The sequence below is a fragment of the Helianthus annuus genome, chromosome 3 (genome assembly GCF_002127325.2).
Source record: "Helianthus annuus cultivar XRQ/B chromosome 3, HanXRQr2.0-SUNRISE, whole genome shotgun sequence".
Classification (NCBI taxonomy): Eukaryota; Viridiplantae; Streptophyta; class Magnoliopsida; order Asterales; family Asteraceae; genus Helianthus; species Helianthus annuus.
The window spans coordinates 170,529,082-170,544,574 of NC_035435.2; the positions used below are offsets into that span (position 1 = coordinate 170,529,082).

Genomic DNA, 15,493 nt, shown 5'->3' on the forward strand with positions numbered 1-15,493 from the left:
GTTCCCATTTCCAAACCGGAATTTCTAACGGTTGGAGTTTGCCGTATGGTTTCTGATGTTCCGCCTTGACTTGTAAACATGTCAAGCATTTTTCTACATGTCTCACTACATCCCTTTTCATTCCGGGCCACCAATAGTTTTGCTTCAAATCATTGTACATCTTGGTCGCCCCCGGATGAATTGAATAACGGGACTTATGAGCTTCGTTAAGTAGAAGCGCCTTCACTCCACAGGTATGTGGGACCCATATCCTTCCGGATCGAGTCTTCAACCCGTCATTCCCATCCGACAAATCCTTCAACTGACCTATAATTCTTTCTTTCTTCCAATTCTCTTCTTTCATTGCTTCTAATTGCGCCTCTCGAATACGTTCAAGTATACCCGAGGTCATCACGAGTTGCATCGATCTAACTCGTATTGGGACATAGTCCGCTTTTCTGCTCAGCGCATCCGCCACCACATTAGCCTTTCCGGGGTGATAATGTATTTCACAATCGTAGTCTTTCACCGTTTCCAGCCATCGCCTTTGTCGCATATTTAACTCTTTCTGATCGAAAAAGTATTTTAAACTCTTGTGATCGGTGTATATGGTGCACTTTACCCCGTATAGGTAGTGCCTCCATATTTTTAAGGCAAATACCACCGCAGCCAATTCAAGGTCGTGTGTAGGATATTTCTTCTCATGTATTTTCAATTGTCTCGAGGCATAAGCTATAACTTTGCCCCGTTGCATCAAAACGCATCCGAGCCCCGACAATGAAGCATCCGAATAAACTACCATATCTTCGACCCCGTCCGGCAATGTCAGTACCGGAGCTTGTGTTAACTTCTCTTTTAGCGTCTGAAACGCTCTTTCTTGATCGACACCCCAAATAAACTTCTCTTTCTTTTGGGTTAGCTTTGTTAGCGGTAACGCAATCTTGGAGAAATCTTGAATGAATCTCCTATAGTATCCCGCAAGCCCCAAAAAGCTTCTAATTTCCGAAGGGTTCTTCGGAGGATTCCATTTTGACACAGCCTCAATCTTGGACGGATCCACCAATACTCCGTCGGCACTTATGACGTGGCCAAGAAATTGTACCTCTCGTAACCAAAAGGCACACTTTGAGAACTTCGCATACAGCCTTTCTCGTCTAAGTGTCTCTAACACTTCTCGTAAGTGGTTTGCGTGTTCAGCTTCACTTTTTGAATACACCAAGATATCATCAATAAACACGATGACCGACTTGTCCAACATTGGCTTGCAAACCCGGTTCATGAGGTCCATGAAAGCCGCGGGTGCATTTGTTAGCCCAAATGACATTACGAGAAATTCATAATGTCCGTATCTGGTGCGGAAAGCCGTTTTCGGTACGTCTTCTTCTTTGACCCTTAGTTGGTGATACCCAGATCTAAGGTCAATCTTTGAAAACCAGTTCGCACCTTGCAATTGGTCGAACAAATCATCTATCCTCGGAAGCGGGTATCGATTCTTTACCGTAAGTTTGTTTAACTCCCGGTAATCGATACACATACGCATGCTTCCGTCTTTCTTTCTGACGAACAACACCGGTGCGCCCCAAGGAGACACACTCGGCCTAATGAACCCCTTATCAAGCAAGTCTTGGATTTGGGACATCAATTCTTGTAACTCCGATGGTGCGAGTCGGTATGGAGCTTTGGCCACGGGTTTTGCACCCGGAATCAATTCGATTCCGAACTCTACTTCCCGTTCAGGCGGTATTCCCGGTAAATCCTCCGGAAATACATCTTGAAAGTCTCTTACTACCGGTACATCTTCAATCTTCCGTGATTCTTTCTCAGGCTCGTTTGCGTATATCATGAACGCCTTGCATCCTCGCTTCATAAGCTTGTGAGCTTTCATCATTGAGCACACTATGGGGTTACCTCCTCTTTCGCCATAAATGGTAACGTGTTTCCCGCTCGGAGATGTTAATTTTATCTCCTTGCGGAAACACACGACTTTTGCATGGTGCTGGGCTAGCCAACCCATCCCGACGACTACTTGAAATTCCCCCATTGACATCGGGATTAAGTCTATCAAGTATTCCTCATCGTCGATGCTTAATTTGCAGCCTCGACAGACATCACAAACTATAAAACTTTTATTGTCCCCTACTTCAACCTCTAAGGGCACAGGCAATTTCGTCAATACAAATGAAGGATGTCGAATAAACCCATTCGAAATGAAGGATTTATTCGCACCCGTATCAAACAATACACGTGCTGGAATTGAGTTAATCGTGAATATACCTGAAACCACATCGGGTTCTGTTTTCGCTTCAGCCGCGGTAAGTTGGAAGGACCTAGCCTTTGCTTTGGGGGCTTCTGCTGGAGACTCCTTCACGTCTTTCTTTCCGACTAAGTCCGGGCATTCGGACTTCTTATGGCCGGGTTGATAGCAATTGTAGCAAACTGATACTTTTCCCGGGCATAGCGAGGCCGTGTGCCCCGTCTTATTACATATGGGGCATGGCTTGTCTTTGAATCGACATTCCCCCTTGTGTCCTTTCCCGCAGACTTTACAATTTGGCGACCCACCCTTAGCATCCACCTTCTTTCCCGATTCTCCCGTTCGGGCCTTCTTTGTAGGGCTTGGATTTACATCGTGTGCCCTTCGCTCACCTCTTTCCACTTGTTTCTTTAACTCGATTTCACGTTCCCGGGCGGTGTTGATAATCTCCGTGAGGGTCTCGTATTTTGACGGAGTCATAAATTCCCGGTATTCAGCACTCAGCATGTTGTAATAGTAATATATCTTTTGTTCTTCAGTGGTGACTAACTCGTCACAAAATCTGAGCTTATCCAGGAAGATACCCGTGATCTTATCGATTGTCTCACCCTTTTGTCTCAGCTGGATGAATTCTTCTTTGATTCTGTTAATAACCGCTTTGGGACTGTGGTGTTTAAGGAATGGCACCTTAAACTCGTCCCAAGTCATCACCCTCGCCGCTTCGGCTCCCATTTCCTTCTTCTTGTTATCCCACCAATCCTTGGCTTGGTTTCTCAATTGACCCGTTCCGTAAGCGACAAAGTCACCTACGTCACAATGGGTTCGTTCAAACACTCCTTCAACATCGCTTATTCATCTTTGGCAAATTATCGGGTCGACCTCCCCGTTATAGATTGGCGGTTTACACGCCATGAATTCTTTGTATGAGCACCCTTTACGTTCTCCAGTTTTGTCTTTCATAAGGTTGACCGTATCCTCCAACCTTTTAACTCGTTCTTCTACGAGTGACAACACCGTACCTTGAATCTTGTCTATAAACCCAGATAGACTGCCTTCAATTGCCTTTCCTACTTCCTCGGCAATTATCTCTTTCATTTGTTCGGTGCTTGTCGGCACCGGTTCATTATTGCTTCCTTTCGACATATTGAAACTGAAATGTTTACATCATGTGTTAAACATTTCATTTATGACATTGCTTTGTTTGTTTCGGTTTAGCCAAGTTCCTAACTTGCTTTAACCGTTCACATTTTATGCACTTTCCGGGTTTGAGTGTGTTAACACACCCTTCCCATGCATATCAATTCATTCCTCATTCCTTACATAAGACCTAATCTACTAACATAATAAGTTAATTCTTACCGGACGATCGATCAAGCTTGAACCGAACACTTTGTTGACAACCTTAAGCTCTGATTACCAACTTGTAACACCCTTAAATTTTTCGCTGGATTTTAATAATAAAATACGCCGATTATATCAAGATATTATTTTAGTGATATAACATCCCTTAAGAACATCAACCTTAGTCGACTAACGTTTAAGTTAAAACATACCAAAAGTGGTTTAACAAGTAATTACAATTCATACATAATACTACTAAAGAGTTTAAACATTGCGGAAGCTTTCAAAATGTAGCGTTCGGTTCTTTGTTATTCGCTTGACCGCCATCCGTAAGATCCATTATGTCACCTATGGTCAAAACCATTAAAACATTAGTTTTGACATCAACAAATAATATATAAACACGAGAACTAACTTCTGATTACAAAGAATAAATTACAGATTTGCAGGTTCCACCGTAATTTACGGTGTCACCGTAAATTACGGTAGGTCCTGTAACTTTTTGGTCTGCCGTAAGACAGGGGCAAACCACCGTAAACAATTGACCTCTACCGTAAATTACGGTACCACCGTAATTTACGGTAGTCCCTGGGCATCCATATTTTTGTTTAAATTGTTCTTTATGCTCAACCCCAAATTTCCGGTTTCGCTTTTCTAGCACATATACATTCTAAATTCTTGTATTTTATGTATGTTATCAATCAACCAATATCAAAGATCAACCCACTATATTCCGAGACATTAACCATGCCTTAATTTGATTATTCGACCCGTTTGGCTCGTCTAAGGAATCCTCCCTTTTTAACGACTACCAACGAGTTCTAACCAACTTTGACCTATTATTCAATGTAGCATCCTCTTCGCTTTAATTCAAACAACTATTATTCTAAAATTTCTATTACGCATTATATGATTACTAAAATCTACTTAATGTAACGGATCAAGTTACATACCTTCAAAGTAGCCCTTTTTGACGTGGTTCGCCACCCGCTTGACGCTCCTGCGCCCGTTCCTATTGAGTTCAATTATCATATGTTTAGAACCCTCTTTTCAAATCATAATTCGCATAATACACTAAACATTGGGATTATGCGTTTAAACTTGGAATTTCGGTTCCAAGCCTTCATAGAGGCATTTCAACAAACACCTCTTGAGCAGATTTTTACATAATTATATATCACATCTTTAGTTTATCAATTAGCCATGATTTCACATAAATTCACCATTTTACATGATTGTAAGCTCCTAATTGCTGAATTCATCTCAAAATTATCAAATTACACTAGATTAACAATCTATTTCCTAGTGTTCATTCCAATTCACATAACCCATTAATCACCTACAATGGTGATCATAGTTTCCATCAAATTCTTCATAATTTCAGCCTCTATTTGTCTAGGGTTTGTCTCTAAACACTATAGTTATGCCTAAATCATCATAAGACGAACATGCAACTAAAATCTCAGATTTTTCCCCAATTCATGAGAATTCCAAGCTAAGAGTTTTCATTAAATTTCACATACCTTATAATCCTCTTGCGATGAGGATCACGATTCTAAGCTTGGATTTTCGTTTGGACCAGATTTACTCCTTCAATTGAGAGTTTAAGCAAGATTTAGGGTTTGAGGAGTGGGGATCGCCCCTTCTCTTGTTCCTGGTCGACCAACACCTCCAAATGGGGTGTTTGGTTTTTATTTTACTAATTTAGTAACCAAAGTTTTAAACTTTGGCAACTTAAGTCCCTCTAATTTGAACAACATTTAATTTAGTGGGTTTTAATTTCTATTATAGATTATTTCTAAACTATTAACCAACTAGGTTAAAATTTCTAGTTGGTGAATTCTCATTTATTTATACTTTATATAATTCTAATATAAAGTTTTATATTTTCGGGGTGTTACACTTTGTAGTCTATTGTGACGCTTCTAAATTAGGTTAGGGATGTGTATTGATGCAACGTCAAAAGGTTATAGCTTACGCCTCTAGACAGCTTAAGAATCATGAAGAAAATTATTCAACCCATGATCTAGAGTTAGGAGTCATAATTTTTGCCCTTAAGATTTGGAGACATTACCTTTATGGTAGTAAGTTTACCATATTCACTGATCATAAGAGTTTAAGGTATGTTTTTGGGCAAAAAGAGTTAAATATGAGACAAAGACGTTGGATGGAAATGCTTAGTGATTATGATTATGATATCCAGTATCATGCAGGGAAAGCAAATGTAGTGGCTGATGCTTTAAGTCGAAATTATCATGAAAAGCCAAAAAGGGTATGTTCTCTTAAATTAAATCTACAAGTAGATTTAAACGATCAGATTAGAAAAGCACAAGGATCAGTAATCAAGAATGATACTGAAAAATTAAAAGGAATGATTAAAGAATTAGAACAAGGAACAGATGGAATTTGGAGATTCCATAAAAAGAGAGTGTGGATACCTAAATTAGGAAACTTACGTCACCGTATATTAGAAGAAGCCCATAAGTCTAAATATACGATGCATTCAGGAAGTGATAAAATGTACCAGGATTTAAGAAAAAAATTTTGGTGGATAGGAATGAAAAAGGACATAGCAGCCTATGTTTCTAAGTGTTTAACTTCTTCACAAGTTAAAGCTGAACACCAGAAACCCTCAGGATTGTTGCAACAGTTAGAAATGCCAGTGTGGAAATGGGAATTGATAACAATGGATTTTGTTACCAAGTTACCCAAAACAAGAAAAGGTAATGATACAATCTGGGTGATTGTAGATAGGCTAACCAAGTCAGCTCATTTCTTACCAATGAAAGAAACTTTCAGTATGGAACTGTTAGCTAAATTGTATGTAAATGAAATTGTTTCATTACATGGAATTCCTTTGTCAATTGTTTCTGATAGGGATAGCCGTTTTACCTCTCATTTTTGGGCAAGTTTCCAAAAGGCAATGGGAACCAAGTTAAATCTAAGCACAGCATACCATCCTCAAACGGACGGACAAAGTGAAAGGACAATTCAGACAATGGAAGATATGCTTAGAGCTTGTGTAATTGATTTCGGAGGTAATTGGGACGATCACTTACCGTTAATAGAATTTTCTTATAATAACAGCTATCACACAAGTATCAATGTTGCACCATTCGAAGCACTTTATGGACGAAAGTGCAGAACTCCAGTCTGCTGGGCAGAAATTGGGGAAGCCCTGAGATAGTACAGGAAACAACCGATAAAATCAATTAAGTAAAAGAACGACTGAAAGCAGCACGTGATCGGCAGAAGAGCTACGCTGATAACAGACGTAAGTCGTTAGAATTTCAGATAGGTGACAAGGTATTATTAAAAGTCTCTCATTGGAAAGGAGTGGTAAGATTCATCAAAAGAGGGAAGCTAAGTCCCAGGTATATTGGACCTTTTGAGATAATTAGAAAAATAGGACCTGTAGCCTATCAGCTACAACTGCCAGAGGAAATGGCAGGAATACATGATGTATTTCATGTATCTAATCTCAAGAAATGCTTATCCGACGAATTACTGATAGTACCTCTTAAGGATATAGAGGTAAATGAACAACTTAAGTTTGTAGAAAGGCCTCTACAGATTGAAGACAGGAAAGTTAAGAATCTCAAGCATAAAAGATTAGTTCTGGTCAAAGTCAAGTGGGACTCCAAAAGAGGACCTGAGTACACATGGGAACTTGAATCAGAAATGCAAAAGAAATATCTGCACTTGTTCCAGTAGATCTCGAGGACGAGCTCTAAAAACAAGGTGGGGAGGATGTAACAATCCTCAAGAAAACCGACACCCTCAATTATTTTTCTGACACCCTAAAAATATTTAAAATGTCCCAATATGTCGTTAAATATACCCCGTATGTGAAAACCGAGCCCAAAATACAACATAGTATTAAAAATAAATAAAAATTGAAAATTTAAGTTTAGGCGGGCCGCGTAAAGGACCCTTAACGTCTACGCGGGCCGCGACAACTTGATGATCAGGCGAGCCCCGGTGCGGCCACGTGTGTGTGTGCGTGTTGGACCTACCCCATGACCCGGACACCCTATGCCCTACCCAGGCTAGTACGCGGGCCGCGTAAGCCCTTGCGTACATTTACGCGGGCCGCGAGAGGATCAGAATCAGGCCCTATATAAGGAGGCCGCGGGATTTCATTTCCGATCGTTCAAAATCGTTTCTTTTCTTTAAATTCTGAATAATAGGCATTATACCCGAGTCTAATACCCCCCCTAAATAGCGAGGTTCTGCTACGATGTAAGTATTATAACCCCTGGAGACGTATTAGATACTCTGCCCGATTGATCTAGGGTTCTGTAACGGCTGTTGTGGTTCTGTCCGACGTAGTCGTTGGAATACCGTCTCGGGGAGGGTATTACTAATGTTAAAATGGGTTATTATACTAACACACGTGCATTTGTGTAATTTATAGATTATACCCAGGAAATCATTACTGAAAACCCTAAGACAGCAATGTGAGTAATCCTCTTTTTGTTAAATGTTTTTACAAAACCTCACTTAATTAAATATGTACAAAGCAGTTATTGAGTATTTGTAAGAATACAATTATAGTGGGTATGTTGGGGTTTTGTATACAAAATTTGTTACTGGCGTGGTAACATTCCACAAGTTGAGTATGACAGTACCACTGTTGTTAATTGTTATATCTTGGAAACAAATGTAATTACGGATGCACCCTCAATACTGTAAAATGATTGGTATTTCAACTTGATTAAACTGGGATTCACTCACCAGTATTTCCCACTGACAAAATATTTTTTAAAAACGCGTTTCAGGTAACAAAATGTGAAAGACAAATAGAAGCCAACTGGACAACACTGAAGGCTTGGAAAAGTGGCAATAAAGTTACCTAAAAGAAATAGATGTTTTTCTTAAATAAAAATAGGTTTATTCCTATGAAAGTGTGATACTGAAAACTTGGGTTTTACCCATGTGTTTAATGTTATAAAGTGTGGTGGTTTACTCTGATAAAATATTTCCTAACTACGGTCCTGATGAAAATTTCTGCTGCCAAATTAGATAATAACGTGATACCACCGAAACTGGCTCGCGGCCGCCCGTTCCCGGGGATTTGGGATCAGGGGTTGCAACAGCAAATGAGCCAGATACCTTACGCGTCAGTGGTCGGGAGCTTGATGTATGCTCAAGTCTGTACTCGCCCAGATATCGCTTATATTGCTGGAATGCTAGGCCGTTATCAGACTAATCCTGGCCTAGATCACTGGAAAGCAGCTAAGAAGGTACTTCGATATCTGCAAGGGACGAAAGACTATAAACTGACTTATAGAAGAAGTGATCATTTAGAAGTGGTGAGCTATTCTGATTCTGACTTTGGCAAATGCAAAGATGACAAGAAATCCACTTCGGGCTATATCTTTATGTTAGCAGGCGGCCCTATCTCTTGGAAGAGTCATAAACAACAGTTGACCACAACTTCCACAATGATGGCAGAGTACATTGCTGTTTATAACGCAACCTGTCAAGGAATGTTGCTTAGAAATTTGATCACTGGACTAAAAATTGTTAATTCCATTTCTAGACCATTGAAGCTTTGCTGTGATAATTCAGCTGTCGTTAGTTTCTCGAACAGTAACAGTTAGACTGGAGCTGGTTTATATCTCGATACAAAATATATGTTCGTACGTGAACGAGTTGAGGAAAATAATCTTTGTATCGAGTATATTAGTACTAAAGATATGCTTGCGGATCCGATGACTAAAGGTCTCCCTCCTAAGGTTTACGAAGAACATGTTCGGAATATGGGATTTAGTAAAGACCTTATTTAAACATATTGTACTAGCTTATGTTTTATGTTAATGAAATTTCCTCAGTTTGATTTTGTATGTCTCTTAGAATATGTTCAACCGGTATAATGGCATATAGACAAATAAAGTTACAAATCAAACAAAGGGCTTATGCGTATTTTGATCATAACGATTAGGTTTTAAATTAAGGCTATAGTATGATTAATGGGGGTCCTGAGTCGCATAATGATTCAACGGCTGTATTTCTCTGCTATAGTACTTGTTTAAGGCTAAAATGAGTGTTAACTCCTGATCAGGCTTATCTAATACTCATAGTAAATGATTACTCGGCTAAGTGGGAGAATGTAAGATTAAATATATTATGTATTAATATTTAATCTATAGCCATTATAATCATTTACATAATATAGATCAAAATATATAACAACCTATTAAATAATTAGTTGGTAATTGTTGATGGACCATATTACCATTATTAACTAATTAGATTTCCTCCTGGGCGCTTACATAAGGAGACTTACGTGGAAGTTAAGGGGTTAGACAGTTACACAATTAGACATACCCCATAAGCATAACATCACATTCGACCTCCATCTCCATAGCCGATACCCTTTTCGGTTTAATCAGTCACCATCAACAGTCAGCACCCTAAGGAGGAACCAGATCACCTTGACAAAGATGTCGAACTCCATGTCGTCTTCTCTCACTGGATTCTCCACTGCCCTGTCTGCGATGACAGATATGTTTTCATGTTTTCCATTATGCTTAAACAGAACTGAACCAACAACAAGATGATAAAACACGACAATATAACAAAAGCATAATTAAATGATTAAGCTACACTAACATGTTTTCTTAAATAAACCTCTTAACTAAACTTTTATTATTGATTTTAATTGTCAGGGTTAGTTTCATTTGTGAACAACCCTCTTGATAAAGAATACTAGTATACTAATCGTAGCCTTTGATTATCAATACACAAGTCTAAATCAATGACCAATATTTGATGATGAAAATACACTAGTGTATTTTACGATTTGATGTGCAAATCAATGGTCAGAATGTGTTCTCTCAGTTCACAAATACACTATTGTTCACACTAAAACATCACCCTTAATTGTCAAACATAAAAATTTTAAAAAATAGAAAGGAGGTGGTAGTGGAAGTTGTGGTGGAAAGGGGAATCACGCCCCCTCAAGTGAAAAAAAATATAGTGGAATATGATGTGACGCTGACGTGGTTGAGTGGAAAACAAACCATGTGCCATAACCTAATTGATGCATGGTTTTGTGGTAACCCAAATGTAGCGTACACGTCATTACTTGACCAAGAGTACACTAGAGCGCACTGAATACACACAAACACATACATAAAAAGATCGAATACATAGTAAAAATGATGTAAAGGTGTGAAGTTATTATACACCGTTGATCGAAACTAATTCAAGGTTGAAATCCTAGGATGTGCTACCTAACTAAGAGTAATAAGTGTGAGTATTGAAATATACATTTTATAAAAAAAAAGCTTTTTATTTAAAAAAACATCAATGTACCATACAACAATGTAATTATTTAATATATCTTTACGTAATTATAAGCATAAGTTGTGTGAATCCTTACTATTGTTTACGTCGTGTCACTTAGCTTTTTAAGTTAACCATAAAAAATGTATTTACTTCTACAAAGAAAATAATAAACTAACTGTGATGAAGGCAATAACATCTATACTTTTAAAAGGATTAATGAAGCTAGTTATAATGTTACAGAAAAACAAATTAATACACAAATAATATTATTTGGATATAATCACTCATTATTATTCATCGGTATTATATAGAAACCGGTTACAATGACAATGGTTTAACTTGAATACTACTGCACCATACCATTATTATGAATAAAAACACTGAACGAAACGATTTCAGATAACGACACACATTCATGCAATATAAATTAATTATAAACTTCAGGATGGGCAGCAGCATAAGCCTCGATAGCCTTGTAGGTTTTCTCATATAGTTCTTTCTCAAAGGTAAGAACGTCAACAGGTGGCTTCTCATCACCTTTGCAGTTATAAATGACCGTCTGTTTAAACACACATCCTCCCTCAGCAGATGGTACAATCTTGACATGATGGTTTATGGAGTCTAATATCCCCATCAAGTTGTCGCCTTCAAAAAATGTGTAGTTGTAAATAAAGTTGCTTGCGTCGATGACATCTTGCTTAAACTTTCCACTTGCGAATGGAATATCTGTGTTAATTAATTTATTGTCAGAAAAAAAAGTATGACAAATAAATTGATAACAAAATTTTTTTTTTGCATCCATTACGAATATATTCCCAAGTCGCATTAACAAAAAAAATGATTATACGGGTAATAATGTAACTTCTTACCATCGCCAAATGTGAATAGCCTTATAGTTCCAACACCTCCATCGCCCTCAAGTATCTCAATGGACTTGAATGCTTGAGGACTGACCTTGGGTGCGATATCATGGAATTTATTAAAAACCTTAAAAACCGTCTCAGCAGGATATGTAGAAGCAACCTCAACTTCAATGCTAGTGGTAGTCATGACTTAATAGAGATACTATGTAAGAAAGTGAAGTAGAAAGACTTTTGTTTTGATGATGCATGACTAGATTTTGTGGTATTTATAGATTGGAAAAGCCTTAGATTCCTAAGAGCACATGAACTTTGACCGCTCTTGTGGAATAATATAGCATAGTACATGTGCTCAAAGTCATTAAAAAGAAGAAAATTGGAAAAACAATGAATGCATCCAAAACCTAACAACCCTAAATTATTGTAAAATTTGAGTTGGGTACTATAAAAGAAGGGTCAAATGTAGACAATATGAAAACCGAAATGATGAGAATTGTAAAAAAGTATGTTCTCGAACGGTAAACATCACGCAAAGATGACGAATGTAAATTAATATTGTTCTAGAATATTACGTAATCAATAATGTTCAACCATGCAAGAGTGTGAACTAGATTTTGTGTTTGATAAACTTAAAAGGACTTTTTAAAATGACTTGTTGTATAGGAGTCAGGAGAAAAAATTATTTTTGAGAAGTCAGGGTGTTGTGACTTTTTAAGGAGCTTTTAACTTTTCAAAAACCAAATTACCATATTACCCCTGTTTTAACTTATTGACTTATAAAAGAATGCCCCTTTTAGTCATTTTACATCAATAAGCTAAGCCAAACACTTTTTAAAAATCAACTTATTGACATATTGGTTTTTCCCACCCCATAAGCTAATCCAAACACTTTTTTAAAAACTCCTTTTCAAAAAGTTATAAGTCAATAAGTCATTTTCATAAAAAGTCATTTTTAAGTTAAATAAGCTTAGCCAAACATGCCCTTAGTTAGGGCCTGTTTGTTTGTCAATGAGTTCTTAATGATTCAGATCTTTTATTGGTTCAACACTTAATGGTTCAGACTATTTGTTTCGCGAGCAGATGTCTGGATGGTTCAGACATTTGCCTCTGAATTGTTAAGCATTATACTGTGTCTGAATGGTTAAGACCTCTAATCTGAATTCGTCAGATATTTGTCTCCAAACGGTTAAGCATCATACTTGCTCTTAATGGTTCGGACCTCTTATAGTTCAACACTTAATGGTTCAGACCACTTACTGATTCAGCACTTAACCATCCAGAAGTTGTCAAAAATATACCATAGAGTTGATGTATCTAAACACACTAGTAGGCAAACCGCACAATGCGATGGCAAAGACAATTTAGAATGGAGTATAGAATAGAGACAAAATTATCCACGTGTATTGTGGGGGAGACTTGTAAATATATAACAAAATGGGGATGGCATTGATCATATCTAACTAAGAAAAAAACCAAATTGAATAAAAACCTTATTCTGCCCACTAGATTCTTCCTTTCGTCATAAATGTATTGTGTTAGATATTATGTTCTAACCCTTTTTGGTATCTTATCACTCACATCTCATCTTCACCACGTCATATATCTGTAAATACAAACTATAAAATCAGTGATGGAACTAGCCTATTAAATCAGGGGTATCTTAAAAGTAATTTTTTTACCGTGCAATTATACAATATAAAAAACAACAATAAATAACTCAAATAAAAAAAATACCTAACTAATTGCGCCACAATTTCACTTCAATCATATTATTAATAATTTGGGCAATTGGGCCACTCTTTCAATCGCGCTCCCTTATTTTACAAGTTTGAGTTGGTTAGGGGTATCCTTGTATTATTTTAGGGGTATCTTTGGTATATAAACGGAAAAAATACACTATGAATACGCACTTGAGCTGTAGCCCGTGCTATGGCTGCTAAAGCATTGGGTCCGCCCCTGCATAAAATACAATCCAATTTACCTTATTAAAATATTATCAGATTAATGTACCTTTAGTATACCCTTCACATACCACCAGAAAGTATGTATGCAACTATGCATGTATGTGTTTGTATAATAAAGTCCTATAACACCTTGTTTACAATTATTAGCATCCCTGTCTTTGGAATTGCCCTTTGTTTAGCATACTGATATAAGGCCATCCGTAGTCATAAGGCCCCTTTGTGGGCGTTATGCGACATGTGGCACGCCATGTCATCACGGGGCTTTATGGGGCGTTATGCAACTTGAGCCCGTAGTCATAAAGCCCCTTTGTCATCATTACTCAAAAATTAATTTTCAATTTTTTTATTAATTTCTAACTTTTTTAAATTAAAACCCTTTATTGTTAAATAAAAAACATTAAATAAAAAACATTAAATAAAATAAGGTTTCATAATTGCAAGGATCAGATATGTTAAAAACCAATTTTAAAAACCAAGTTTTAAAAACAAATTTTAGATATTTGAGACTTGCAGGGACCAAATATGTTAAAAACAAATTTTAAAAACCCCTCTTTCTTCTTCCTTCTTCCTACTTCCATACCTGCAACAAAACAGCCCCACCCCTTCTTTGAAACCTGCAACAAAACAAAATCCCACCCCTCTTCTTCAAAACAGATCTAACAATTTTGGATGTTTATATATATGTTTGAGTGGGGAAAACCAGAAAATACAATAAAAAAAAAAGAATCAAACTTCGAACCAGTAAAGCCGCTATCCACATCGCGCTCCTCAATTTTTTTTGGCCATACCGCCCTTCGTGGCGGTGTTCTGAGGCGTTTTCCGACGCTATGGGAGGCCATAGCGCCCCATTACGTATGCTCTAATAGCTTGAACTTCCAAACATATAAATTTCCTTATATTTCAAAGCTACCAAATTTACATTAACTCCAATCATTGTGTTCAAGCTTCATAAATAAAAATAAGAGACTATTAACTTGTCGTACCCTAGAGCTTTTACCCACGTACTTCTTGTCAGTAATTTAATACATGTCACCAAGGTCCAAATTAATGACAAGGTAAAATGAAAGATCAAGTTAATTTTCCGCATTTGACCATGGTTTAGCAACTGATTTCAGCTTATTATGCTAAATAAAATGGAGTTTTTTTTTCAAACTAGTGTAGATACAAAAAATATTTACATATTTGGATACTTTGAAAAATATTTACCTATTTGGGTAGATTTAAAGTATTATTATTATTATTATTATTATTATTATTATTATTATTATTGTTAAAAAAACCACTAAGCGTAACTGTTCGTCTACTCCCCCAAAATCACGAACCATCGACATCAACTGGCAACCATCATCATCCCGGCGACCATCGTTCCCTCCCGGCGGCGCATTCATCGCAACGGCGTATCATCAGGTTTGGTTAATCTTATTATTTTTAACGATTCTGATATCATGTTTACAAACGTATTTCATTGGTTCATCAAAGATTCCAGTTTAAAGTTCTTCGATTCCAGTTTTTCTATTAGTTTGCACTTTCATAGATTCCAGTTTAATAGGTAAAAAAAAAGAAAAGTATAAATTAGGTAAAAAAATTAAAGAGGTATAGAAAAGTACCAGTAAATATTTTTTAAAATACCCAAATAAGTAAATACTTTTTGTATTTACACTAGTTTGGGAAAAAAACTAATGGAAACAGAGTGTGATATCTGTTGGGACTAATCTTGTCATAACTCAAAAGTTGGAGAGTGCTAAGTGTTTTAGTTTATTTTATTTAGATTTCCTAATTCTAGTCTAGGGATGTTTTCT

At 37.1% G+C, this 15,493-nt stretch overlaps 2 protein-coding genes across 2 annotated transcripts; both read right to left on the reverse strand.

Annotated features, from left to right (window-relative positions):
- Window positions 1–1,143: 1,143 nt before the first annotated feature.
- Window positions 1,144–3,376, reverse strand: LOC110932579. The gene is made up of 4 exons (XM_022175906.1): window positions 3,139–3,376; window positions 2,254–3,039; window positions 1,516–2,127; window positions 1,144–1,181 (listed from the first exon to the last, which is right to left on the reverse strand). The coding sequence occupies exons 1-4, from the start codon at window positions 3,374–3,376 to the stop codon at window positions 1,144–1,146; spliced, it is 1,674 nt and encodes a 557-aa protein (XP_022031598.1).
- A 7,760-nt stretch (window positions 3,377–11,136) lies between these two features.
- Window positions 11,137–11,980, reverse strand: LOC110930789 (root allergen protein). The gene is made up of 2 exons (XM_022174175.2): window positions 11,740–11,980; window positions 11,137–11,596 (listed from the first exon to the last, which is right to left on the reverse strand). Exons 1-2 carry the CDS (start codon window positions 11,918–11,920, stop codon window positions 11,298–11,300), a joined length of 480 nt encoding a protein of 159 aa, XP_022029867.1. The 5' UTR covers window positions 11,921–11,980; the 3' UTR covers window positions 11,137–11,297.
- Window positions 11,981–15,493: the final 3,513 nt, after the last annotated feature.